The 27,883-nt window shown below is 38.4% G+C and overlaps 1 protein-coding gene across 2 annotated transcripts in view; it reads left to right on the forward strand.

Moving 5' to 3' along the window:
* The window catches only part of mapk1 (mitogen-activated protein kinase 1), a 35,031-nt gene extending 7,782 nt beyond the window's left edge, over nt 1-27,249 (forward strand). Inside the window, exons 2-9 of one of the 2 annotated variants that reach the window (XM_037778827.1) lie at nt 15,071-15,253; nt 17,008-17,197; nt 17,962-18,078; nt 18,828-18,942; nt 19,790-19,921; nt 20,298-20,407; nt 21,235-21,363; nt 22,049-22,310. In XM_037778827.1, the coding sequence (XP_037634755.1) occupies nt 15,071-15,253; nt 17,008-17,197; nt 17,962-18,078; nt 18,828-18,942; nt 19,790-19,921; nt 20,298-20,407; nt 21,235-21,351 (964 nt within the window). In that variant the 3' untranslated portion in view covers nt 21,352-21,363; nt 22,049-22,310. Of the gene's footprint in view, nt 1-15,070; nt 15,254-17,007; nt 17,198-17,961; nt 18,079-18,827; nt 18,943-19,789; nt 19,922-20,297; nt 20,408-21,234; nt 21,364-22,048; nt 22,311-22,347 lie in introns of those variants that run through there. The other variant, XM_037778825.1, reaches the window with a different exon arrangement.
* The last annotated feature ends 634 nt before the right edge of the window (nt 27,250-27,883 follow it).

A 27,883-nucleotide genomic window follows, 5' to 3' on the forward strand; every position in this document is an offset into this window, starting at 1 on the left:
CTTCATCGAGTCAGCCATGTTTCTACAGTAGCCCAGAATGGACAAACAAAACTCTGTTAACTTTTCCTGCTTGGGCCGGAGTCAATGACGTTACTCGCTCCTATTGCCGCCGCTCACTCTCTCTTGCTTCACCACTCACTTCCCACGTACACACACACACACACACACACACACACACACTCTACACACTGGCTCTGCTCCAAAGGGCTTGAAAGAGGGTCATTTGCGTTTTTGCATCGACCACCGTAGCTCTCCAACATGCTTGGCACACGGAAGAGGCTTCAGTTGGTTGTTGGTCTCCTCACCTCATCGCTAGATAATGCCAGATCCTACACACTGGACCGTTAAGTGTTTCTGAGAAGCTGAAGCGGCCATACTCCAAGCAAGATAGGTATTGACTAGTGTACTAGAAAGTATAATTTGAGCATTTTAAACAAGATAAAACAAATATTTTGTTAGTGTTCTTAGCTGTGGGTACCCTATTAGAATTTAATCAGAGTTGTAGTTTTAACATGTTGTACTGATTTCTTTTAAATCTTAGGGCTGTGTATTGGCAAGAATTTGGCGATACGATACATATCATAATACAGGGGTAACAATTCAATATATTCCGATACTATAAGCAAGGTGTTATATTGCGTTTTTTATTTTTTATTATTATTTAATTTTAAGAAAACTGTCATAGTATAAAGAACACACCAGAAATAAACCATTTTAAAATAGGCAAAAATAACACATTTATACTGCATGCAAAAACTGTGACATGTGGAAATTTTTCTTCACATATCTTGAGGTCAGTGGTCAAGGGACCCCGGTGTAAATTGCCAAAATTTAGCGTAACTTTGGAGCATTTTTTAGCCTCCTTCCCGACAAGCTAATATGACATGGTGACCAAGGGATTCCCTAGGTTTTTTTAGTTTCATATGATGCCAGTATCTTCACTCTAGCTTTAAAACTGAGCCTGCAACAACTTCAGAAAGAGGTTAATTAAACATTGATACAGTGGCTTGGAGAATTAATACAGTATCGCACAACATAATATCGCGACACTCGTGTATCAATATTTTCTTACATCCTTAGCAAATCTTAATAAAACAAGATGGGATAGAGGATTAAAATCAGTCTGTGAGTCTTCAGTTAATACAAGTTGTACAAACAAGGTCTGGTAATCAGTATGTTATTCTACAAAGCTTTGAGTTTGTGTCAGGATATGCTGTGTTACGAAATCTGGTTGTGTTTGACTGTATGGTAAGAGGGCGGTCGACTGTGAGGCATGTCTGTGTCATTTTCAGAGTAGGCCTATTTTTGTTTTCAATAGCCTCTTGTTGACTGCGAGGCTGTTGCATGTCAGGGCTTTCCAGCGGCTGAGGGCTGCACGTAGCCTCTTAACACAAGCTTCAGTTAGTGTACGCTGTCGGGCTTACACAATCGCAAGATACTGTATCACCCTCTGTGATGATATTCAGAGCTCTGCCTCTTTAACACGCCCACATGAGCAGTTAGATCATGGGGGAATGGATGCTGCTGGAGTGGTTCCTGTTGATAAAAAGTTTGATATCTACAGTAAGTGGTGGCAGTTGGTCATGTACGTGGCAAATTGGAAGAAACAAAACAATGGGATGTCATAGCATCTGTTGGTATTGGGACAGAGAAAGCTCGATCAGTGCATCCCTACAATCAATTCTGATATCTCACCCTACCTTATCGATCTTGCTCTCTTTTCCCCCAAATTTAAAATGTGCATACCGCGTTGCGTGGAGTGAATGTGACCGATAAAGGAAATATTGAAATTTACAATTAAATTGACAAAGAAACTGTAATAGCCGATACCTGATCTGCCTTTTAAGGTCTGTAACGTTGCAGATATGATCCAACGCATGGGATCAGTGCATCCCAGTGGGCAACTCCAGGGTCTAAGAAGTGAAGCCAATAGGGAAGTGCCTTACACTTGCATTCTTTCAAACAACCAGCAGGGGGCGACTCCTCTGGTTGCAAAAAGAAGTCTGATTGTATAGAAGTCTATGAGAAAATGAGTCTACTTCTCACTTGATTTATTACCTCAGTAAACATTGTAAACATGAGTTTATGGTCTCAATTGCTAGTTTCAAGTCTTCTTCAATACAGCATGATTTTCATTTAGTAAATTATGGTCCCATTTAGAGTTAAATAGACCATAAAGCAGGGGATGCTTTAGGGCGGGACTACCTTGTGATTGACAATTGCTACCACGGCACTGTCCGGTCTGGGAGTTATCCGTGTTTTCGTCTTAGAACTTTAACTCTTTCACAGTGTGTTTTCAGTTCATGGAAGTTCATTTTAATATTTTGGTCGCCTAAAAATGTCTTATTTAGCGTTCGGTTGTACTTAGCTCCACCCTCTCGTGTCACTTCTGGTTGCAAAAATCCAAGATGGCGACGGCTAAAATGCCGAACTCGAGTCCACAAACCATATCAGCAAATATCGTATCATTGTCCAAAGAATTGATATAATATCGTATCGTGATGAAACTTGTGATTTACACCCCTGATATGCAATAAGTTTACATGTAGTCTGGTAATAAGTGCATTTAGAGTCCAGACAAAGCTCACCAGGACATTTTATTTGGATTTGATTGTTTTAAGATACAACTAGTCATCGAGTAATACAGTGTGCCATTTATCAAAATAAATATTGGTATTGTCCGCCACATTTCATATATAGTTAACACATTTCAATCATATTTATATTAAATATCTTAAAAATCTTTTCTAGTCTTGATCTCAACTCTCTGACCCACCTGATTCTCACCCGTTGCTGATGCTCTGCTTCATTCTGCCATGAGCCCGTCCTCCTTGAAATGCCACCGTGGCGCCCGTCTCCATGGCAACCCCTCTGCCTCTGACATCAGTACCACCACTCCACAGCCAATGGGAGAGGGCGGGAGAGAATGAGAGCCTTGACACTCTGAGATCCTGTTGTGCAATTCAGAAGGAGATGTAATTTGTGTAATTTGGGTGATTACGCCTGCCAAGACGAGCACGATGACTTCTGGTTCAACAAACGCGTGAAACGTTCACGCACACTGCGGCTTGTTGCATTGAACTTGATGTCGATGTTCATCATCAGGGTCTGGCAGATGCATTTTATTACTGCACTGCTGTTGCATCCACATACTTCTCAGGAAATCGACTGATTCAAATGAGCACGAACTTGCTTTGTTTGAGTAACAGTATGAGAGGTGACTGTGTTGTGGCCTGTGAGGGAAAAAAGAACCAATGACGTGACTCTATGCAAAGTTAAATTTGCAGAAGTGGTCAGACAGCATTGATGTGATCTCTTAGTTTCTATTTTATGAAGTTCCATTGAAATCCGCACACACAACATCTAATTTTGACTCATCTTTTAAGGGAAGTCGTGCTACTGTAGGCACAAAACAACATGTTGAATTTACTTTCTCAACAGTTGTGCAATGTTGAAGCTCAGACGAGACAAGCCACATATTTGCATGCAACGCAAGTAGTTTTGCATTTTGTATCATGATTCTTACCGCCCATTTAGCTAATATTCCAAATTACCAGCATAACTTACAAATCACTAGTGTGGTTTATTAAACAGGTTGTTAATGGAGAATCGGCAAAGAGATGTGGTTGATTCTCCTGCAGGGTGGTAGAGAAAGTGCATATAGATGAGTAGCTGTAGCAATCTTCTTTGGATCTTTGAGGGTATTAAGGCTGCAAACTAAAACGTTTTTTTGTTATTGATTGATCTGTCGATTCATTATTTCCTTATTAATGGATTAATCTCTTAAATGTCAAAATTGTGAAAAACAAAAATACTTAATTTAAACTAATATTAAAAAAACAACAGAAAAGCAGCTAGAATCAGAGAATATTTGCAATTTTTAAGCAACTCATGTAGTGTTGCAACAAATGATTAATCAATTTACTCCAGATTAATTTCTATATTAATTGACTGGTCTATAAAATGCCTATTTAAAATTTCCTAAAACCCAAGATGACGTCTTCAAATGTCTTGTCTTGTCTAAAACCAGAAGATATTCAGGTAACTATCACATTAGACGAGAGCTGCAACGATTAATCGATTTATCCATTGGTTGTCAACTATTAAATTAATTGCCAATTATATTGATAATGGATTAATCGGTTTGAGTAATTTTTAAGAAAAAAAAGTCAAAATTCTGATTCCACCTTCTTAAATGCGGATATTTTCTGGTTTCTTTACTCCTCTATGACAGTTAACTGAATACCTTTGAGTTGCGGACTAAACAAGACATTTGAGGACGTCATCTTGGGCTTTGGGAAACACTGCTAAACACAACGTTTTTCACCATTTTTAGACTAAAAAAACAAAACTATTAATCAAGGAAATAATCAACAATGAAAATAATGGTTAATAGCAGCCATACACACGACAAAGAAAAGTAGCAAATTCTCACAATTGAGAAGCTGGAACAAGTCAATGTTTGGCATTTTTCCTTAAAAAAATGACTTAAATGATTATCAGAATAACTGTTGATTAATTTTCTGTTGACCAACTTATTGTTTCAACTGTACAGTATACACTATGAATAAAACTTGAATTTTTGGTTGTGATGTTTGAAGAAGGAAGCTGAATGTAGGTGGAGGCGACAAATTCTTTCTGTAGTCAAATTAATTCTTGCTTTAGTAAAATTGTGAATTGTTATTTGCACAATACTACTGAAATGCTGTCCTATTAGCTCTTGTATTAATTGGTTTTCCTCATTCAGGGATACAAAAGGGTGCTTCATTAAATTGGCTGAATTTTTGTATGTATGCAAAATAACAGCATCTGAATGTGGTTGAACGTAGAGACTCGACTGGTGGTTGAATCTACTGACCTGGCAGATAACGAGCTCAAACAGAGATAGAAAGGTCCGAGTGTTTGGTCGGCAACAGCTGGAAGTTTATACAGCTCTTTCTGTAGGAGAGCTGCTGTACTTCAGATTAGACAGTACAGTATTTACAGTGTTTGTCTGTAATGTAATTCAGCTGGGTGTGTAGCCAAGTTTACTTTGGAGTTTTGAGGTAAATGAACTACATATATTTAATCTGATGACACGCTAGATTTTATTATCACCAAATGTTTTGTAGTTACATAACTACGTGTCTGTAAGTGCCTTAAATATGGTTAATATCTAACTATTCCAAAAAGTAAAAGTAGTTTTGCTAGTAACTAGCACTACTATTATTCTTGTAGTAAATGTATTAGTATTAGTAACATAAATATTGTGGCAGGGTTTACTCCAGAAAATTGTTTAGCCAAGGCGGTAAGCAACCTGAATCCTGATGCATCTTGTGTCATGATGAATTTTTGTTTGTGTATTATATTATATTATATTACATAGTATATTAAAGGTGCCCTGTGGAGTTTTCTTGTAAACAAAGTTTCTTTTGACATTCAGTGTTAAGGCCCTGACACCCCAAGCCAACAGTCGGCCATTGATGAGCGTCTGTTTGCTTAGTTTTTGCGGTGCGTCCCGCACCGTCGGCACTAGTCTGCTCGTGTTGGAGGTTTTTCGGCTGATTCCGCATGTTGAATCTGCGGCGGAGCCAGTCGGTGAGAGAAATCACTCTGATTGGCTGTTCAACTTAAACGAATCAGAGCACGAGAAGAGAAAGGGAAAGCAAGCCAAAGAGTAAAGTCAAGAGGGCACACATACAGAAGGCTCTTCTCATTTTTCATCTTCATCTCATCTGGCATGGCCATCTGGAATGAAGCTAAGTAGTTACTGAGAGTGGTGTGACAATGGTCGGCAAACGCCGCTTTGTTTCATGTACATATAACGGCTTGTATATCCGCAGTCCTCAGTCTTCCTGTTTCCCTTTTTGAATGGCGAATACAGACTACCGCTTTTACTGGTGTGGAGAGTTATTTCATCTCACGTAGGCACAGAACGTACGTGCTACTTGGCTGTCGGCTGTACTGTTTGCGGTGTGTTCAAATGCAACTTGTCGGCCAAAACAAATGCGACGCAACAGTCGGGCTTCATCGGCGCTATTAGGTTCTTTGATGTCAGCTTGGTGTGTCTGGGTCTGTAGTCACCAACATGCACTGGGTGAATCCTTGAGGTGTAACTTCCACATACATATTTGTAAGAAAATCTTCTTCCCAGCACATTGCTGCATTTCTTGCCACGTTATTTCTGTCTGTAGATCAGTGGAACAGTAGTATGTAGCACAAGACAAACAAAATGTTAAAACATCACTTGAAACTCCTCAGGGAAATATCTGGCATTTGCTCTGTGAAATAGCGCCAAGCTCTTTGTCTCATGTGGTTAATGTTTTATTTCATAAAAGGTATATAAAACATTTAACGATGTTAGAAGGGGTGGTGTTTGTTTTTAGGGGAGGTGGCCCACCTTGACTATAAAACACTGCAGGAGACCTTAATGTAAAGCCTGTGATGAAGTACTACACATACCACAGTGAGGAGGATCTATATAGATTGATATCAATGCTCAGTGGTTATTGTGTGCACAGTGCAAGGAGGGAAAAGTGGCTTCCTCAAAGTCACTTCCTCACAAGTTTCCTCACAGTCTGAGAAGATGATTAGAGGCATGTGTTGAATATTTTTGCTTTGCTATAATGAGATCTGCTGGTGGTCACTTATAAAACTTGACAGTGTTATATGTAGTAAAAAAGTAATGTTCATTATTCCAGGATTTGTGTATTTTTCTTCTTATGGCAGAAAAAGAAAACACAAAACAAGTTTCCCTCATAAAGGCAGCATTTGCATTCTTATTTGTATGTACGTGTGCCAGTATTTTCTTGAATTATCCATTGTATTTAACAGGATGATGCTGGAGCCTATCAAAGCATGCATTTTGCAGAAGGCAGGGAAACATACCAGGTTTCCTTTCCATCATAGAGCTAGCTTATCAGATGGTGAAAAGTTCTTGGAAACTTCAACACCTCACAGTCACCTTGCTTAAAACTTGTGGTTAGTACACAGAAAGAGGAAGTGCATTTTGATAAGAAAAAAAGAAGATGCAGTCAAATCTCTTATAGTTCATGGATAAATCATTACAATAAATATGCAGAACAGAATAAATTTTTTTGTGTCCTCAAATTGTGATTTTACTTGGCTAAAGACCCCCATACTACAATTTATTTTGTTTCTACACACAGCTAAGAAGGCAATATTGTGTGAACTCTTGTGGGCGATAGTCGGTGGAGCCTGAGGCTTTACTACTGAAACCTCTCAGAGACAGAAAATGATGATATCAGTTCTCAGAAAAAGATTAAACTTCATTGATTTCTGTGCGGAAACAAAAATGTAACATGGACACTAAAATTAAGAATACAGTCAATCTAGAATAAGAAATTAAAAACAGTACATCAGTTTACAGAATAAATTTAAGCGCAACAGGAGCGCCACCTCCCAGACGCAGCATGTTTGCCCGTAAATCAGAAAATCCTCCTTTCGGAATAAGGTCTAATTCAGAATATCCAAACAGAATAGGCTGTTTACATGACCCGTATTCAATTCGGAATAGTAGTGGATATTATTTTGCATGTAATTGTAGTCATTGTAGCTCATTGAATATTCACTTGACTTGGTGTCACACTAGTAAATGTAGATCTGTACTGTAAATAGCACAATGCACCGTCAGCCTGTGAGTGTCGTCTGACGCTTCAGCTCGCGTTGCCTTTAAAGCCTTTGCAGATCGTTGGTCTCGGTCTGTTTTGTTTGTGCATGGACGTTCATATCTGCACTTTCTCGGTACGCGTCGCCCTTAAGCATTGTGAGCTTTTCCCCTTCTTCCTTCAACCCAACCCCTTGAACATCGTCATGGTAACAGCCCTATTGCATAACACAGCGGCTGCAGTGTAAAGCCTTGTATTCCCGTCTCCATGGAAACAGAGCCCCCCCCCTGTACCGTCCTCCCCTCCTCTCTCTGCGCTCCTTCCTGGCCACTGAGCATGCTCAGAAAACAATACAGAAGCAGAGGAAACAGGAAAGGCAGCTCAGAGCAGATTCTCTTCACTGTTGCATACAAGAGCCTGCAGCTCTTATTGTCACCAGAGCATCTTTATTGAGATAAGCACAGGGGATAAATTACAAGAAAATCTGGCACTCTGTCTACATTTAATGACATACCTGTATGTAGCCGTCAGCTTGGACTGCAAGCAATGATTATTTTTTTTTATCATCAGTTGATTTTCCAGTTATTTTTTTGATTCATCAATTAATCGTTTGGTCAATACAATGTCAGAAAATAGTGAAAAATGTCGATCACAATTTCAGACTTTACAGACTTTCCTCAGATTTTATTTGACATAATTAGGGCTGTCAGTCGATTTAAAATAGTTGATCGCGATTAGGGATGCTCATTTTGAAAAATGTTCTTAACCGATAACCGACCCTCGTTAACCAATTATTAACCTTTAACCGACAATATTTGTTTCTCGTATCAGCTGCAGGAGCACAACAGATATTCGTTGACAGGAGTCTCCAGTTCACCTGTCCGGGAGCGTTAACTCAGCAGCTACGATGCTGCTTGTAGTGTCGCTGACATGCAGCCACTGTTTGTCTGCCCGGCGTAACTTTAGCGAGTGGCCAACAAACAGTGTGTGTATTTGTGCTACGTTAGCAGCTCTAGCATTGCCGGAGGCTCGCCGCCGCACAGGTAGTCTGCGTAACTTTAGCGAGTTTCCAACAGACCGTGTGTGTGTTGGCGGTGAGTGTCAGGTGGTTGATGGCGTTATAGCTGCTAACGTAGGTATAGCAGTGTGTGTACAGTTTATTTGTTGGTGAATAAATGCTACGAAACTCCACTCCGCTTCGCTCAAGCGAGCCAGAGACCGGAGCCGACTTCCTGTATCCAGCTCCGCCTCTTATTGAGCAAGGTGTGGTCAAGTCTCAATAGATGTCGTGTGTACAGAGTAACAACATAACGAAATTACAACATAGAAAATCCATATGACAAAATTGATGCACATAATGTGAACATCTATGAAAAGTTGTATCTAGGAGGATGTCAAGCAGCTTCCAGGTGTCCCCAAACAGACAAAGCCTGACCAACACGACATGTGGTCTCGGATAAACTCACATCAGTAAAAATCAAAAGGCCTGAGAGCCTGACCGCGCCATTCTCAGAAATGAAAGTCCACCCTTCAGTGATAAGGCTGAGCAGGTCAAGACTCTCCTAGTACCCTGAGGCGAGCATATTAATACTACACACTCAGCTCGGTGTACTTTGTACTTCCTCAAAAGTTCCTTCTGGTACACGCCTGGACAAACTGACAAGGAACTGAAGGGCTTGCCTCAGTAAACATGGTGAAATGTAGAGTGAACTCATATTGTCCTCACTTCTCTCTGCACTTAACAGAGCCCCTGATTTCCTTTTTGCAATGCAAGCACTTGAGCATATACATTTAGAGAAGACGGGAGGCAGCACGTTTAGTCCATTTAAAAAAAAAAAAAAAGTGTTTTAAATGGGATTTTTTTAGATAAGTGGGTTAGCGATTAAATCATTATCCATTAATCTGTCCATTATTTAGGATTATAGGATTATTAGTTTAATTTATAAAATAGTGTAAAAAATAAAAATAAATAAACTTGTCTATTATTTAGAATAATAGGATTATAAATTTAATTTATAAAATAGTAAAAAAAAAAAGAATTTGTCTGTTATTTAGGATTATAGGATTATTAGTTTAATCTATAAAATAGTAAAAAAAAAAAAAAATAATAATAAAAAAACGTGTCCATTATTTAAGATTATAGGATTATTAGTGTAATTTATAAAATAGTAAAACCTGCCGCCTTTTTCTACTTTCTTGTTTCGGCTCGCTGCTGCCGACTGCTGTTTGTTTTAGTTTTTTACAGATACGGAACGGATATGACGTCACACTATTCAATTCTGGCATTAAAAAGTCTAATTCAAAATCGTAAAAAAAAAAAAAAAAAATTGCGATACATAGGTGATACGATGTTTTTTCCCCGACCCCTACTAGTTATTTAATTAAAGCAGTTAAAATATGCACAACCCCGTGTATGCAAGCTAAATTAGGCATGCATTTTATCTTGTGCAGAAATGTATGTATTTAATTTTGGCATACATTTGGAGATGACGTAGTATTAGGCTTGTGAGTTTACATAATGCATGAGAAAATGTTATGCTGTGTCAAAAATGGGTGGAGGCTACTGTATACTGTACCATTGACTGCTCTAAAAACAATCTGAAGACGTGTCTGTGCCAAACTGGCTCTGCCCTGGATCACATCTGAGCTTTGATGAATAAGTCTTGTAGCTGCCTGCTTCTCTGTGCATGACGATTGTATCTGCTGGTGTAGAACAGTTAACATGGAGAGCTATTTCCTCCCACACACACACACACATTCCTCTCACACAAGTGGAAAGGAAGGTCACTCATATTTCCCTCGCAGAAGGCTGGCACACTTGTGTTTACATTTCAGTCCCTACACCCCCATCACTATAGCAACTCATTTTCTTATTTTGTCATACGACGTGGGTGTTTTTCAGTCATCTCTCTCTGTTGTTTGTAATGTGCAGACATAAAATCACTCTTGGCTGTAGATGTAAATGAAGGAGCTCAATATGAACTTGTGGTTTTCTCAATTAGTTATCCTGAAGGTACAGCTCTGTTGGGCAATTTCGGTTTCGTAACGGCTCCAAATGGCAGCAACTTGCAACAGTTTGACAGCAGATGACTTAGAAATCCAGAAAATCTTGGAAGCTGGAAGCAGTCATTTGCATTTCTTGGCAGTAGGTGGTGAGTTTGGACTTGGTTTTTGGTGTGTCAGTTCCTGGGCACTCAAGATGTCTGGCCAGTTTTCGCAACACCAGACTATTATATAAATTGTCATTCTTTGGGACAGACTACAAATTAGTCGGACTGAATTTCTGTTATTACATTAAAACCTCGATGTTCTTTAATTATCAAGAACGCAATACTTTCATGTAACCCTAAAAATGACTAAAAAGGATATACATGTATTAGTCACAGCACCCAGACATCTTTTTATTCCCATTTTATTGATTTTGAAGGGCGGAAAACGCCCACTCAGCCGTCCAAAAGCAGTGACGTAGGTTTCCAAAGTAAGCTAATTAATAAGGTTATGAACAATGTGAACGCTAACACTAGCTGAAACAAAGTTAGCAGTGTAAAGTTTGGAAATAACTGATAAGGTTATTTCAGATTTTTTGAAGTGGGGTTGTATAAGATAAGATATTCCTTTATTAGTCCCGCAGTGGGGAAATGTTCAGTGTACAGCAGCAAAGGGGAGACTGCACAAAAACAAGATGCATCAGCTAACACAGTAAAAAAGAGTTAAACAAAGTGTAACAAAATATGAACCATTTAAATAGAAGGAAGTATAAAAATAGGAGCAGTATGTATATACTCCCACGTACTACGAGGTAAAATTACTGTTTCGCGGATTGAGTCTGGTCTGGTCTTGAAGACGGCGTTATAACGGCTTCAGTTACTGTCGGAAACGGGCTTTCTGACAGTGAGGTAAAGTGGCTGTGGATGGGAGCAGCAGAAAACATATTTTAGCAAAAAAAAAATCTATCAGTTTAACTGTACGCTATATTTAGAATATTTTTACCGCTTTAACTTGCCATCGGACAGCCCTTTTTGACGGGGAACTGAAGGCATACCTTCAAAGCCACCAGACTCCATTGACAAAAACAGTAATTTTACCAGAACACGGGAGTTGCTGGTCTGACCCTGCCTTGATCGGTTAGTTTGTTTATTGTGTGACTTTTGACTCTGAACTAACGTGGCGTCCGCGTACTGGTACTCCTGTTTCTCCAAACTTGGGAGCGTGCCGACCGTCATCTAAGTTACTGTAGTTGACTATAAGGGTGTGTATACTGTATATGTAGCAGAGTAGCAGAAACCTACGTCAGGTCACGTGGGAAAAAGTTATTAGAAGTGCTTCGGAAAATAGCATTTTGACGCTAAAACATATGTTCTTTGACCAACATTTTAATGTTTGAATTTGAATACATAAGGAACACCAATGATATAAAAACCTCAAAAAACTCAAATAATGGACCCGCCCTTTAAGAACAATGAGATGACGGCTAGAGTTGGCATGCATCCAGCAGGTTTGTGGGAATTCAAAATATCTCAGGCTAAGTGAGCGTGGGGAAGTTGAGACGGCCATTAAGCCAGTGAAAAGAGCCAGCAATTCACCAGTGGACATGTCTGTACCTGGACTGGTGCGGAGGAGGCGTCTCACCACAGGCACTGCCAAGATTTTAGAGCGGAATTGAACAATTAATCTGCTGAATGTCGACACACTCAAGACAATCAGTCATATGTTTTATTACACGTGTAAAACAGTAACTCTCTTTGTGAGTTTTTATTGCATTTTACTTGGAATCATTAATTTGGACAACAGAGTTTTGCACTAGAATACATTTATCATCACTTTCACACTCCTAACACACACCTGGACCTGCCAGCTGCTATAAAACTGCTGTTTCAGCACAGTGGCTCAACAGAAAACAATTAAAAGCAAGCAGAGTAAACAAAAATCCAATGCTCCCAAAAGACCTCGGGGATCATTGAACATGTTAATACTTGTTGACTCAACTTAGTAAATGGTGAGCATCATCCCGACAAGAAAGGGCCTGCAGGCAAAATATACGTAGCTCAGTTTACACCACAATTATCTGTTTATGCCAAAGGGCATGTTGGCTTTCTTTCTGTTCACAAACAGGAGTTTTATGTCTGTTCAAGTGCCGTAGTGCCCTTTATCTTGATAAGATGAATGTGTTTTTTCCAGTTTGGATATTGTTGTAATTTTTTTTTTTTTAATCAAACACTTGTTTGCATAATAAGTAAAACCTTTCCATTTACTCTTGTAGCAGTATAGTTGACACCACTCTCATTGGATTGAGTAAACCACCTCTGGTCTGTTGTGCAGTATGCGTGATGTGAAAGGCTCATACCTCCTAATCTGTGTGCATTAACTTCTCTGGATCTGGCTTTAGTGAGACATCTGCCAGACTCAGGAATCCCATACATGCAAACATGCTTTATCATTTCCTGTATATGTTATTGGAATTTTAAGATGCCATTCATACCAGCATTCATACCCACTGAACAAGAGGAATTATCACATCACAGGCGTTATTGAGTACTGAATATGGGTAAAGAATATCTGCAATTAATTGAGTTTAAATACTTTATTGTCTCTTTGTCTGAGCATACGTATAAATTGTTTCAAAAGAATAGAAAATATGTGATAAAACTTGATGACATGTCATAAAATCTTAGATATTTACTATATACTAGAAATTATATAATTTATGAAAATTCAAAAATAAACTTTTTTGCTTGAAAGTGGATTCCTCATGAGGATTTAGTGATGAATTATACACATAATTATATTAGGGATGTCACATTTAACGCATTAACACAAATTCGTTATTACAGCACTAATTTCTTTAACGCATGACGTGATCATATGCAGCGTCACTGCATCCTCTCAGCTGACCTGCAGTAATATGGACCAGCTTGGTAGCAACTGAGCTGTGTGTCATTGTGCTAGATGTGCAGGTATCAGTACTTCAGTAGCTCTTGTGTGGAGTAAAATGTTCTGTTCCTACATCCCTGTTCTTGCTTTTATCTAACAGATACTGCAGCAGCCTCATTGTTTTCTGCTCCACACTGTATCAGAGGGGGATTTGCTTTGTTAAGATACTGCTAATGCAAACCAGGGTTATTTTAGTCAACTGAAACTGAAACTGAAAAGAAAGAAGTGTAAAATATTTTTAGCAAACTGAAACTAGATTAAAACTATATCCTTTTAAGAAAAACTAATCTGAGAAGATATTGCCTGGTTAAAAATATTATATAAAAATATATATATTAAAATAAAATAGAAATGAACGTAAATTAATTTCAGTTTTTTAGGTTTAATATATCACAACCAAAAACGGCCTGAATTTGTGTCACCTCTCGTGACATTGAACCACAGAAATGTAACAGACTTGACCTTCCAGGAGACGGCGCTATGCTGCAATTGCTTCACTAAAGTAGCGGGAAGATTAAACATTATGCGCCATTCCTACACAGTTTTCCAACCATGTATTTTGTATGTATATGAAGCTACATACTTCTGAGACATTATAGTTGACCCTAACAAAAACAAACTAAAACTAAATATATAAAAACATTTCTGAAAAACTGAAACTAAATTAAAACTAACAAACACAATCTGAAAGTAATTAAAATGAAACTAAAATTAACCTGAAAAAAATCAAAACTAAAAGAAAAACTAATAAACTATTATAACCTTGACGCCAACCTGAACATTTCCTGCTGTTACTACTTCACATTAAAAGCTTTCCACATGCAAACCACAGGAAGGAAGCAGCATTTGTCACCGAGCTTGGCGTCTGACTGCTGCTGCTCAATAAAACGTGACGTGCACAGCAATATATGAGTTAATATTTCTGTTCCTTCGTGTCAGTGGATCATTTAAAATATTTCAAAGGGTAATAATGTTGACAGGATGAGGGTGCTTACTGGAGTTTGTATGAACCAGTAACTCTCCAAAATATCAAGCTCAGTAACGTTTTCTGTACCTTTTTGTTGTTACTGCATCACAGGCTGTAAGCAGTCTGGGCTGCAAGTAACAAGTATTTTCATTGTCGATTAATCTGTCGATCATTTTCTCGATTAATCGATCAGTTGTTTGGTCTATAAAATGTCGATCAGTGTTTCCCAAAGCCCAAGATGACGTCCTCAAATGTCTTGTTTTGTCCACAACTCAAAGATAATCAGTTTATTGTCATAGAGGAGTAAAGAAACCAGAAAATATTCACATTTAATCACATTTAATCAGAGAATTTCAACTTTTTTATCTTAAAAAAAAAAAGATAGAAAGAGATAACAATGCCATTTTCTGCAGCAAGGATTGTGTTTATCAGTAAGATGGCTTCAGCTGCACAGAAGAGTCTGTACAGAATATACAAAACAGGAATTTAAAACAGTGTTTAGCCTTTTCAACACTGGTGTCTAATTGTTGTTTTTTGTGTGTGTGTTTTATTTTGAATAATGCAGCTCTGCCTATGACCGGGACAACAAGACCCGTGTGGCCATTAAGAAGATCAGCCCTTTCGAGCACCAGACGTACTGCCAACGCACCCTGAGAGAGATCAAAATCCTTCTGCGCTTCAAACATGAGAACATCATCGGCATCAACGACATCATCCGCACACCGACCATCGACCTGATGAAAGACGTGTATCCTTTTAACACGCACCTCTCATGATTTAGACATGTTCTAATGGATGTTATGCGTCTGCAGTTTAATCTGCGGACTACAGGTTAATGGCATTAATACTTGTTTTCTTGCATTGTTAATAGCATGTTTGCTATTAGATTTTTGTGCTAATATATTTATTTAAAATTGCTTCTTTGTGTGTGAAGTTACCAGCATTTGTGGTTGAATAGAGGTTTTCTGTTGTATTTTATTACATAATAGCCACCTGTCGCTGTATACTTGGCATAGACGCTCTTCAGTGTAGCCCAGCAGCAACTCTAGCAAACTGGTCTGGTGCGTAGTTACTGTCAGTTTCATAACACAGAGTGTGTAGTTTTACACTTAATATTTTACCTAAAAGAACAGTCTGCAGCTACTTAGCTCGCTGCTTCCTGCTCTCCAGATCAGATGAGCTTTCACCCCCACAAAAAAAAACAATGAAACCTTCCAGATGAAAGATCCTCTCCTTCCACAGAAATGAGCTCTCTGTCACCTAGTTATTAGTAATACCAAACATGGGTTTCAGTACGTTGAAGCTGCAAGAGCATCAGCTCATTTAACCACCATTTAACTACCTTAGCTACTTTGAGATTTCACTGAATTGAGAGGTTGCCCAAAGTAGTAATCAAGTCAGCAGCTTGGATGTCTCTTTGTGGCTATGCCAGCCTGCAGGAACAACAAAATAAGGATAAATGTCTGAGCTAAAAGATGCAAGGTTTTTCATTTTCATTCTTTATTTGAGTGTGGTAGTAAAACTTAAATGTATTTTGGATACTCGGCCTGGGCAGTAAAAAAAACGTGGACTTTGTTGTACTTAAGGGGTAAGCATAATGTTGGTTGATTGCCCATGTTGGATATCTAGAGATCTTATTTTGTAGTACATAACAATGTGGTCCAGATGGGAATAAAAATGTGACTCATATGAGTGGTTGCATTAGACTCTCATTGTGCGTCAATTTGACGGACAGGGTTTTAAAAATTACTGCATAATCTATTATTACCGGTCATTTTCATTTTCATTTTCATTTTTTAATGACAATAGTACATTCCGGTAAGCCTATTTATTTAAAGCAGAGTCTGTGATTCTAATCTAAAACAGTTTTATGTCAAATACAGCGAATATCTCCTCACGGTCCGCTTTCTCTGTCCGTTCTGCGTGCTGCAAAATAATCCAGTATTCATACACAGCCCTATCTTTTTACAATAAATTTAGAGTATTGGACTGAAGACTGACTCACAGCTGCACACACTGGTGGCGGCACTCGCTGTGTGTGTTTGTTTTAATAATTAATATACAGAACAAGTTTATAGGTTATGCATTTATAAGGACATGTAGAGAAAAGATGAACAGAGACATGACACTGCGCGGTCTCTTTTCATGTCAACACACAGAAGCAACTGAATTATTTTTTTCCGTAGTCTTTTCCTCAGACAGACAACGCTTCACCGGGAGGAAATCCCGCAGCGTGCGTTCGTTGTGCACCAGCGGCGCAGCTGCATCGGCACCGCTCTGTGACCATTCGGGTCTCCAAGTCCTCCAAGTCTGCTCCAAGTCCTCCTCCAGTCCTCAAAACTGATGGACGGCCTTCAGATTTTTCCATCATTGTTAAAAAAAATCATTGACAGAAAATATTTGGTTAACACGACCTCTGACTCATATATGAACAGGACAAAGTTTTAAAATTTCTTTTCCCACAACATTAAAGTAGAAGTTCTTTAACCTGGCATCGTGCAGATACATTGTCCAGGACCTCATGGAGACGGACCTGTACAAGCTCCTGAAGACTCAACACCTGAGCAACGACCACATCTGCTACTTCCTCTACCAGATCCTACGAGGGCTCAAGTACATCCACTCTGCCAACGTCCTGCACCGCGACCTGAAGCCCTCCAACCTTCTGCTCAACACCACCTGTGATCTCAAGGTAGCGTCTCAAAGGGAAATGACATCGGGCTGCCCCTTCGTAGTCAATTAGTCGACTAATCACTCGTTTTGGTCTTAGTCCACTAAGATTTTTTCATGCTGAATGACTTATTTCTAAGAAACTTATGAACACATCTCTGGTAAACAAGATTTAAAGTGGTGCTTTTGTGTGATTCTTTGTGGAGAAACTCAGTTTTACAGATCTGTCAATTAAAGTAACTTAGCGATTTAGTGAACAAAGTCGTATAGGTGTTAGTCGACTAACTATTTCTTTGGTCGAGGACAGCCGTGAATTACATTGGGCTCCTTTTCTTTTCTTTTTTTATTATATCTGTATATATCATTGTTAAATTTCCTTTCCTTTCTGTTATTTAAACATCTTGACACAAATGTTTATCATTGGGCTTATTTTCAGTCACTGATCATCCATATTTTGTTTCATATTTAAGATTGGTTGACGATTTTCATGCCAAACATTACAGAATTTGGCCTCTTAAGCCTAAATTTCATTGTTTTTAGTGTCCCATGATGGTCTGACTGCTGGCAGTGAAACACTGAAAACTGATTCCTCCATAAAGATCAATATTAGCTAGGGCCGTCAATCGATTCAAATAACTAATTACAAATTTTTTATTTTTTATTTTGTCAAGTATTTAATACTCTCGTACTGAACATGTTTTCCAACCTGTTGATTGATTTATGACATCCAGCTGGCATCTTCTAATGTTGCCGTCATTCATCGCCTTGTCTCTCGTCTCTTTGCAGATCTGTGATTTTGGTTTGGCTCGTGTGGCCGATCCCGACCACGATCACACCGGGTTCCTAACAGAGTACGTAGCCACTCGTTGGTACCGAGCACCTGAGATCATGCTCAACTCCAAGGTGAGCGTCCTCACCTGCCGTAAACATGTTGACAGTCGGGGGGGTAAAAGAATGAGTGAATGTTTGTTTGTTTTTTTAGTTTCTTTGTTTGTTTTGCTAGGACACCTGAAAATATGATCTGTTTGTGGTTACTTTTACTGATCCTCGTTACAATTACTCTTATACTGTATATAAGCATAAGAAATATAAGAAGAATAGAAATAAAGGAGAATGTAAATGATGTACATAATGCTACAAAATATAACACAATATATGTATAGTAATATGAATAAATAATAAAAATAAGAAATAAAGAGTGGGATCTATTAAGTGTTATTAAATATAAATGCAAGAATACTATAAATAAGAGTTAAATAAGAATACTTCTTGAAATGTACAGTATAAATGCAGTATTAATGAGTATTGCACAGTTTAATTATTGCACAAATTATTGTATAATTAAGTTAAAACCTCCATCGTGCATTTTATTTTATAAAGTTAAATATGTTGGTAAAGCATATTGACTCTGCAGGTGCAATATGAGCTTTTTCTATATATTTTTTTTTAAATCTTAAATTTGTCTTTCTGAATCCTGCAGATGGTCAGAAGAATGAAGCTCTAGTAATTAAGGCCTTTATTCTTATTGGGCCCAACAAGACTTAATGCTGTTTTCATTCATGCTATGTTAATGCTATGCATGTCCACCTATTGATTATTGACTTTAAATGTGCTGTAGTCATGACTGTGTCTTTGTGCCCCTTTAATCTCAGGGCTACACTAAGTCCATAGACATCTGGTCAGTGGGTTGCATCCTGGCTGAGATGTTGTCCAACAGGCCAATCTTTCCTGGGAAGCACTACTTGGATCAGCTTAACCACATTTTGGGTAATAATTCTCTTTATGTGCAGTGTTTTTAGGATTGATGTGGTGCTGCGATATTGTCGTTTAAACTATCGACAAATCCAAAAAAACAAAAAAAAATAGTTTAAAAATAAAATAATTAGTTGTTTTTTTGGGTGTTAAAAATTGCTAGTTTGACATCTAGCTTGTTTTTCTCTCTCTATCTTTCTCTCTTTAGTCTCTCTCTCTATCTTTCTCTCTTTAGTCTCTCTCTCTATCTTTCTCTCTTTCTCTCTTTAGTCTCTCCCTCTCTCTCTAGTCTCTCTCTCTCTCTCTCTCTAGTCTCTCTCTCTCTCTGCTGTAGTCTCTCTCTCTCTCTCTTTCTAGTCTCTCTCTCTCTTTTTAGTCTCTCTCTCTTCAGTCTCTCTCTCTTTTTAGTCTCTCTCTCTCTTTTTAGTCTCTCTCTCTTTAGTCTCTCTCTCTCTCTCTCTCTCTTGATTATATATTTATAATAAGTATATCATGTTGATCGTACTGTAGCATATTTTAATAACTTCATGTTTTCCTTTAAGTCAAATGTGAATCTGTTGCCGAATGCAGTGTTGGTTCAGTCTGCATAAAAGATTTGACAACTTTAGAGTTGAACTAAACTTTCACACCCTCTGACACCGGTCCACTGATACTGTAGCTGTTAATATTCATTTATAAAGTTGTACTTTTTGGTGCTAGACCACATACTGATTCTCCCATCTGTCATTTTGTTGTGCCTTCAGATGGTTACGTTAACAGGGGATGTGTAAATTAGTTGTAGTAGAGTTGTGCACTTGTTCAAGCTGTTTTTAAAAAGACTCTAGAAGTAATTCTTCTCTATAATCTTGTATTTGTCCTTCAGGGATCCTGGGTTCTCCCTCTCAGGAGGATCTCAACTGCATCATCAACATTAAGGCTAGGAACTACCTGTTGTCGCTGCCTTTGCGCTGCAAAGTGCCGTGGAACCGCCTCTTCCCCAACGCTGATCCCAAAGGTCAGAGCCAGGACAAACTCTTCATCGACTAACATGATTACAGGAACAAAACATTTACCCACCACCACAGGCAGCAGTCAAGCAAAAGAAGTGGCAATGTTTGGGGGTGGGAAACTAGAGGAGTAGATTAGATGTAACCTGTCCAGTTCCATTGTGACTTCAGGGTACAAAACTAGATTATATTAAGATTTTAAACGTGCAACAGCTCAAACAATTAGTCCCGCACAGCTCAGTAATGCCTTATAAAATGTGTAAAATCAAAAAAGTGAGTCTCATAATCTAGACAGCATGTAGGGAGTGACGGTGCCCTCTAGTGGGCAGGAGTGCTCATTATTGTTTCAGAATCCTGTTAAATGTTCTCCTCCTTGTGCTGCAGCTCTGGACCTGTTGGACAAGATGTTGACCTTTAACCCCCACAAGAGGATCGAGGTGGAGGAGGCCCTGGCACACCCTTACCTGGAGCAGTATTACGACCCCACAGATGAGGTGAGACACTCGTCTGGGGCTGTTAGATGTCAGATTGTGCTACATGGGCCTGTTTGGAATGAGGATACGTAATCTTATGTTAATCAAGACGTCATTTTTGGAGTTATCTGTTCCTGTTATGTAACTTTTAAATGTCTAAAAACGACAAGAATTATGTTATATATTTTGTTGAGTTGTGTACTTATATTATCCCAAATGTTTCCAACAATGTTCAAACCCAGAGGAATCATTAATTTTAATCAAGGTAACGTGTGCGTTACAATCTAAACTAAATAACGATATATTTCAACCGGATGAAGGATTTTAGTCATCGGACGTCTGGATCTGAAGTTATCAGAGAAATAGCTGAGCAACAAACGTTAGCGGCAGCTCGACTCGCAGCCCCTCCAGACGTCCTGTGTCCGCCGAACAGCATCGGAGAAGCACTGATTTTTAACGTAAAAACTGCTTTATTCAGTGTTTTTACCGGTTTTAATCACCCGGTCCGTTTGTTTTGGAGAGGAGGAGACCTCTGCGGTAAAAACGCCTGAATGATGAACACTGAAGGAAGAAGCTCACGGCAATAGTGGTGAAGACAACAACTCCCATGATCCCACACTTCTTCACGACGTCACCAAACTCTGTCTTTTGTTATTGTTTTGATTGAAAGACCCCTAGTGGCAGAAAATGACATATTATGCGTTTAAACCTTAAATATATCCACATAACTGAATGATGGTGAACATAATTTAAACATGGGGAATTAGATGTAGCTGCTCTGTCGTAGATTGCTCAGTGGGATCAACACCAGAAGTCTCTAACATCGTCCTCTCTGCCTTTCTGTGTAGCCTGTCGCTGAGGCCCCATTCAAGTTTGACATGGAGCTGGATGACCTACCCAAAGAGACACTGAAGGAGCTCATCTTTGAAGAAACTGCACGTTTCCAGACCATCTTTAGGTCCTAACATCTCACACAGGTACGTCCGCATCGCATGCAGTCCAGCTTATAACCTGAAAACCAACTTAAACTCAAGAGAGAGACCGTGTTCAGAGCTACAGGTGCAGAACAATATCACCATTAGCTGCACTGAAGTCTTGAAACAACCAACTTTTCAAGGGTGACCCTCATCTCCGCCCCTGCTTTAAAAACACACAAAAAAAGCGACTGCTTCATTTTTGTTGAATTTAACAACTCACCACTCAAGAGCTGAAGCAAAGACCTCTCACTGCACAATTAATAAATGAATACATTTTGCTTCTGTAGAGTATGAAGTAGAGGTTCACCAGGATAAAACTGCTTTTAAAAACCATCTATCTGAACGGGCACTTTAAAGGTTTCACCACCAAGTATAATTATCAGAATCAGCTTTGTGTCATCCACGTAGACACACACAGGGATTTTTTTCATCGCACTCACATTACACCGAAACAGACAAGCCGCTAAAACAAGGATATTATACTATTAAAAAAAGGTGAAAATATAAAAGAGTAATAGGCGTTAACTTCTCCTCAGATGTGGTGTATTTCCGCCCCTGATCTCTGCTAACCACCAGCTGCTCCCTGACAGGCCTCTTGTTGTGATAATAACTATCAGAGCTACATGTTGTAGCCTATCATCTGCTCTGTGTCAGCGTATGTAATTACTGTGTTTCCTCTCTGCAGCATTTCCATGCATAACATGAGTCTACTGAAAAGGAAACAGAGTGTGACATCTCCTGAATTATAGCACAAAGCTGCTCTCTGCAGTGACAACAGTGTGTTAGTGCAGCTTTAAAATGTATTTTCACATCCTAAATTTCACTTATTTCAGTATCTGTAAGTTCTGTTAATGTATCTTTAACTTTATACTGCCTACTGTCACTTTAAGTTAATAAAAGATGTTTATTTTGATTACTTGAAATAAAGAGGAAAAACAAGTATGTGACAGCTCATGACACGGTCGCTGTTTCTTCTCCCTCCAGATGATTCTGTGGACTGGCTTCTGCTCCTCCTCGCCTCCACACTGTTGCTGTGATTTTGTTTTCTTTTTGGGTTTTTATTTTCCTCTCCTGTTGTCCACATCACCTGGATTCCTTGGGTCTCACTCGTCAAGTCCACTTTGCTCAGGAATGGCGTCAGGAATCAATCAATCAATCATTCTCCTGTCTCTCTTTTCTCTTTTCTCTCTCTCTGAGGTGAGGGGTGAGAGGAGGTCCACATCACAGCTTACAGTTTGGGGGCTGATTTTGTGTTTTAAGCCAAGATAACAATTTTTTGTGTGTGTCTCAAAGGCTCTGGCTATTCCTATTCAAGACCTTTTTATGTCCAGTTGAATGACAGTGATAGACTAGCTGTTGTGCGTGTTTTTTTGGTGCAACTGTCGTGGTTATAACTCTGCCTACATTGCACAAACAAACAACGGTAGATTACTTATAAGAATCATCCATCGTAAAAAAAAAAAAAGGGGTCTTTTGAATTTTTTAACCTTTGTCGCACTGTTACAAGGGATACCTTGATCTTTTTTCTCTCTTTGAAAAAAGAAAAAACCTGAATTAAATCAACTGATTTATGCAATGAAAACACATAATCAGCCACATATTTGTGGGTCAAAAGCCATCACTTGGTGTTGAGGATCTATATTTTAACAAAGACCTATTTCAATCCTCACACAGAAGGCCCAAATGCAAATATATATATATATATATATATATAGCCCAAAGAGTCTTAAGATATGTTAATGGCAAGAGTGATGATAGAAGGTGAATCAGATCTTTTGTTTCTTTTTATTAAACACAAAAAAATACCCGTTTTCATTTCCCATCGGCTTCAGTAAAATGTCAGGTTGTGTATAAATGCACCAAATTAAAAGTGCATTGAAGGATTTCACCATCAATTTCTGCCTTAGCCATGAGAAACCTAAAGGATATGTCTGTTTATTTCATACAAGTCTGTATGTACAGTATGATATTTTTTCATATGGGAGAAAATTTACAGCGTCAGGACAAGAATTCAGTTATCACACAACTTGTTTTCGTCCGGAGGAAATGTTGTCGTGCCTCCTTTTTTTTTTTTCCTGTTTCGTGTTTTCTTTTTCTCTCTCTCGCCTTGTTAGAATAATACTGTGCCCTTTGCATGACTGTTATAAGCTCTGTATACAAAGACGACGATGTTAAGTGCCACAACAAGAGCGCCCAGGCTCTTTCTGTTCAACCTTTTTTGTGGTATATCACACTTCCCAATCACATGGTGCTTTTTGTCCTGTTTTTTTCTTTTGCTTCAGCATTTTCTTTGTCTGTTTTTTATGTCGTTTATATTTACAGATTTACTCGTTTTTAGCCAAACTCCATCTTGCATGCTGAGACGTCTCGTTGTGGTTGCAAATAGGAGAATAACCATATATCTGTATTTATACCAATCACACAGGAACATGTTGTTTCCTCAACCTGAGAAATGGCATCCAGGCACGATACAGTTGAAATGATACTCAAACTTAACAGATCAGGTTTTTCATTTCGTCCGTTGTAACATTTTTTTTGCTTTAAATTGCACATTTTCACGCTGATAACCGTTGGCAGTGTCGGCACCAGCCGACCTTTGGCAGTGTCGGCACCAGCCGACAGTTGGCGTTGTCAGCACCAGCCGACAACTGCAGTAAAAAAAAGAAGCAGCAGAAGTCAAGACCATCAGTTCTTGTCGGTAACTGCTCATTAAAGACTGTTGAATTTGAAGAATTTATTTCAAGCGAAAGGAATTAAGACTTTAAAAATTATATATATGGAAACTTTGGGGGGGAGAAACAAACAAGCCAGAAGCACCGAGGCTTCAACCAGCCGTGTCTTTCATTTGAGCAGCACTGCAGCGTCTAATGGCTGTCATTTCAGTTTGTTTACAAGTGGGCCTCAAATATATTCAGTTTCATGTTAACACCTAGCATTTGGTTAGGTTAGAGTACTGCAGCATCAAAATTAAAGCTCATTCAGTGATGTGTGAGTGACCTAATGAATGAAACAAAGTATTATTTACGACACTAAAGCATCTCATTGTAGACATGAATGGATTCTTCAAGAATATGTCTCTGCTGGCACTTAAATAAATTAGAGATTTAAATATAAAATAAGACAATTTCAGAACTATTGAGCAGCTTCAGCTGATTTTTCATTCTTTACAATGACGACAATGATGTGAGAGAAGTATTGGGCGAGCTGTAAACTAACTTTTTATGTTTCTGACAGAAGATGAGCGAAGCTAAAACTCAACTTTTGACTCTTTTTCTACATTTGCATACATGTCAAAAAGCAAGTTTGAGTTGTACAAACATTTCTCTTGAGGGCAGAGCTGCTCTGGTCGAATTAAATCACATTTTATATTTGACTTTTGTTCTGGCTGAAACTTAGACTGAAACTAAGTAGAAGCTGAGAGAGAGGAGACTAGTGCTCCGCTGAAATGCACTCAAGCCATAATCTGTCAGTGTTGCAACTCTGACCACAGCCAACAGTGATGTCACGGTGTACTGACACAGCCTGAAGTACACTTCTATGTCACTGCAGCCAGGTGAGAAGTTAAACAAACAAAAAAAAGATTTTCAGATGTTGTTCAGAAGTAAGACTCCAGATTAATATGTAATTATCAAGCTAGACCTGAGACGACAAATGTAAACGTCTGGTAACGCTTTATTTTACAGGCCTGTAAATTCTGAATATTCACAAGAAGTTTTCTGGAAAGAACTGTAATTTGGTTGATTGTAGGTAAATTAGAGACCATGTTCAATAGAGCTACAACAAACCATTGTTTTCACCATCGTTTAAAGAGGACCTATTATGCTTTTTACCCTTTCCTTTAGTGTGTTATATAGTTTTTCTGTGCATGTAAAAGGTCTGCAAAGTTACTCTCACCCACAGAAACACTGCTCCCAAACTGCCTGAAACTTGATTGAAGTGCCGCCTTTTCTTCCATAACGTGGTGATATCACCAAGTAACACACTTTGCCTAGCGGCTAGTTTGGCATGCCCTCAAACAAAGCTAGTTAGAGCGGAGCTGAAGAGTTTGGTTCGGTTGATCAATCACAACAGAGTGGATCGGTATGATAAAAATAAAGTGTTTTTTGAACATTAAAGCTATTAAACGTGTTCCAGTAGAAACCCCAAATAAAAGCAGGCACCTGAAAATCAGCATAATAGGTCCTCTTTAATCTGTCGATTTGTTTTTATGAGTAATCGTTTGGTCTAAAAAAAAATTCAGAAAATTGTGAAAAATGCACATCACAACTTCCATGACATTTTTTATCCCAACAACAGTTGATATTGAGTTAACGATGATATGAAACTGAGAAAAACAGCAATCCTCATATTTTGAGAAGCTGTAACCAGCAACAGTTTAGTGTTTTACCTTTTAGTAAACAACTTAAACAATTAATCATTTATCTGAATTGTTGACGATTTAATCAACTAATTTTTGCATCCTTAGTGTTAAATTGCTCCTCTTCCAATTAATCAATTCCAATTAACTGCTAAGATACCGTAACCTAGGAGTCTTTTAGGCAGCGCGCAGCAGGTCAGACACCAAAATGTGCAATTTTTACAAAGTTTCTAATAATAACTTAATGATGTCCCTTCAAGGAAATTCTTCTGAACACATTTAACTTAAATAACTGCCTCAACTTTGTCTCTATTTTCCATATAATTGATTTGAACTTACACAGGAAACTTTCATGAAAATATAAGGGAAATAACAAACCTGTACAAATAAAGTGTTACCAGAAAATATATAAAGTTTATATTTAAAAAATAAAAATTTTGATCAAAGTTCCCTCTTTGCTCTCACCCAAAAAACTTTTGTTGGTTCCGTCGACGGAGATTTAACTCATCTGATGACATTTGAAAAATGACCAAACTCCATTGCAGAAATGACCATTTTTGCACTCTAAAAGTTCACCTGAGCAGACGTTGAACGTGAGGTAAAGACTCGTCTGTTCCCAGTGCTCCTCACTCTCGCTGTACACACCTGTCTGTCACTCGATTATTAAATAAATGCACTTGCTTCTACAGTAGTTGGGATGGGACTTGTAATCCGAGGTGCCTGCCGGGACTTGACTTGCCTGTAGATAGTCATTTTTTGGGGTGGGGTTTAGTCAGAACATTGAGGGCACTGGAAACCTTACTGGGATTAGTTGTATTAAAAAAAAGCTTCTGCTGAGTTCTTTGTGCAACCTGTCTGTTTGTGCCTTTTTTGATAGTCTTGATATCCAAGATTTGATGTGCAGCTTTTGTTCAGTCGGGAATCCGTTTGTAATCGCAGTATACGCTCTTAAAAATGAACACAATCAAGTCTGAGGGTGGGAGGGGTCGCGGGAGGGCATCCTTATCTTTCAGTTATGTACATTTTAAAGAGATTTGTTGCCACAGCTGTGTGATTTGTGACTGTATTGAAAAGATGAAAAGCAAACATTTATATTTTTTGCGTTACCCTTTTTGTTTTTTTGTTTTTTTTGGGGTGTGGGGGGGGTGTTTTTGTGCAGATATTTTTATTGTAAAATGAATGTTATGTTTCTATCAGACACTAATCTTGTTTGAGTTGTCTCCAGTGGAACTACTTCACTCTGTATGTTTTGATCAGTATAAACCTTTAATTGTGTAGTTAACATTTCTGAAAAAAAATAAAATAAGATCCTTGGTTGTATTTTAAAGGTTCCTGTTTGACCTGCCATAGACATTGTTTGAATTGGTCAGTTTTATTTTGCTGTCGTGTGAAGGATTTGACTTGAACGAAGCATTTCTTTGCTATTATTAAAGACTGACTGCCACTTTGAAAAACCTGTTTTTTAATGTTTCTTTTTTTGTTTTGTTTTTTGCAACTCTGCCATTTTAAATAGACGTTCATTAAAAACACTGTACCTTCATTAACATCTCTCAGAAGTCTCTTTGTAAGATTTCAACTTGCGACAGACAACTTCTTTAACTGCTATTACACGGCTTTGATTTCTTTATAACAGACCGTTGCTATGGACGCAGTTCTGATGTCGGATTGTGGCAGAACATTTTTGTGCCAAATTATTGATTTTTTAAGTAAGTAGCCGTGTAATAAGCAGGATAATGTACAGCGAGTGGGTCATTATCGTGAAATAAACCCCTTAAGGGCGATGCAGGACCTGGTTTATTTCACAACAATGACCGGCTTGCTCTACATTATCCCTTATTTAATGAGAAGAGTGAACATTTGTAATAAAGATGGTGTATTACTCCAAAAACATCAAGCGTGGCTGTTACTGTCTGCCACTTTTCATTTTGCAATTGTATTTTCCACTTCAAGACTTTCGGGGATGAAAACGGTTTTATCCTTAATCTTTGATAATACATCATAATTGATTTGTTTATTATATTTTGTATGGTTAAACACGATCCGCAAAGTAACTAAAGCTGTTAAATAAATGTAGTGGAGTAAAATGTACAATATTTGCCTCTAAAATGTAGTGGAGTACCAGTATAAAGTAGCAGAAAATGGAAATACTCAAGTACAAGTATC

Source organism: Sebastes umbrosus, chromosome 8, assembly GCF_015220745.1.
Source record: "Sebastes umbrosus isolate fSebUmb1 chromosome 8, fSebUmb1.pri, whole genome shotgun sequence".
Lineage (NCBI taxonomy): Eukaryota > Metazoa > Chordata > Actinopteri > Perciformes > Sebastidae > Sebastes > Sebastes umbrosus.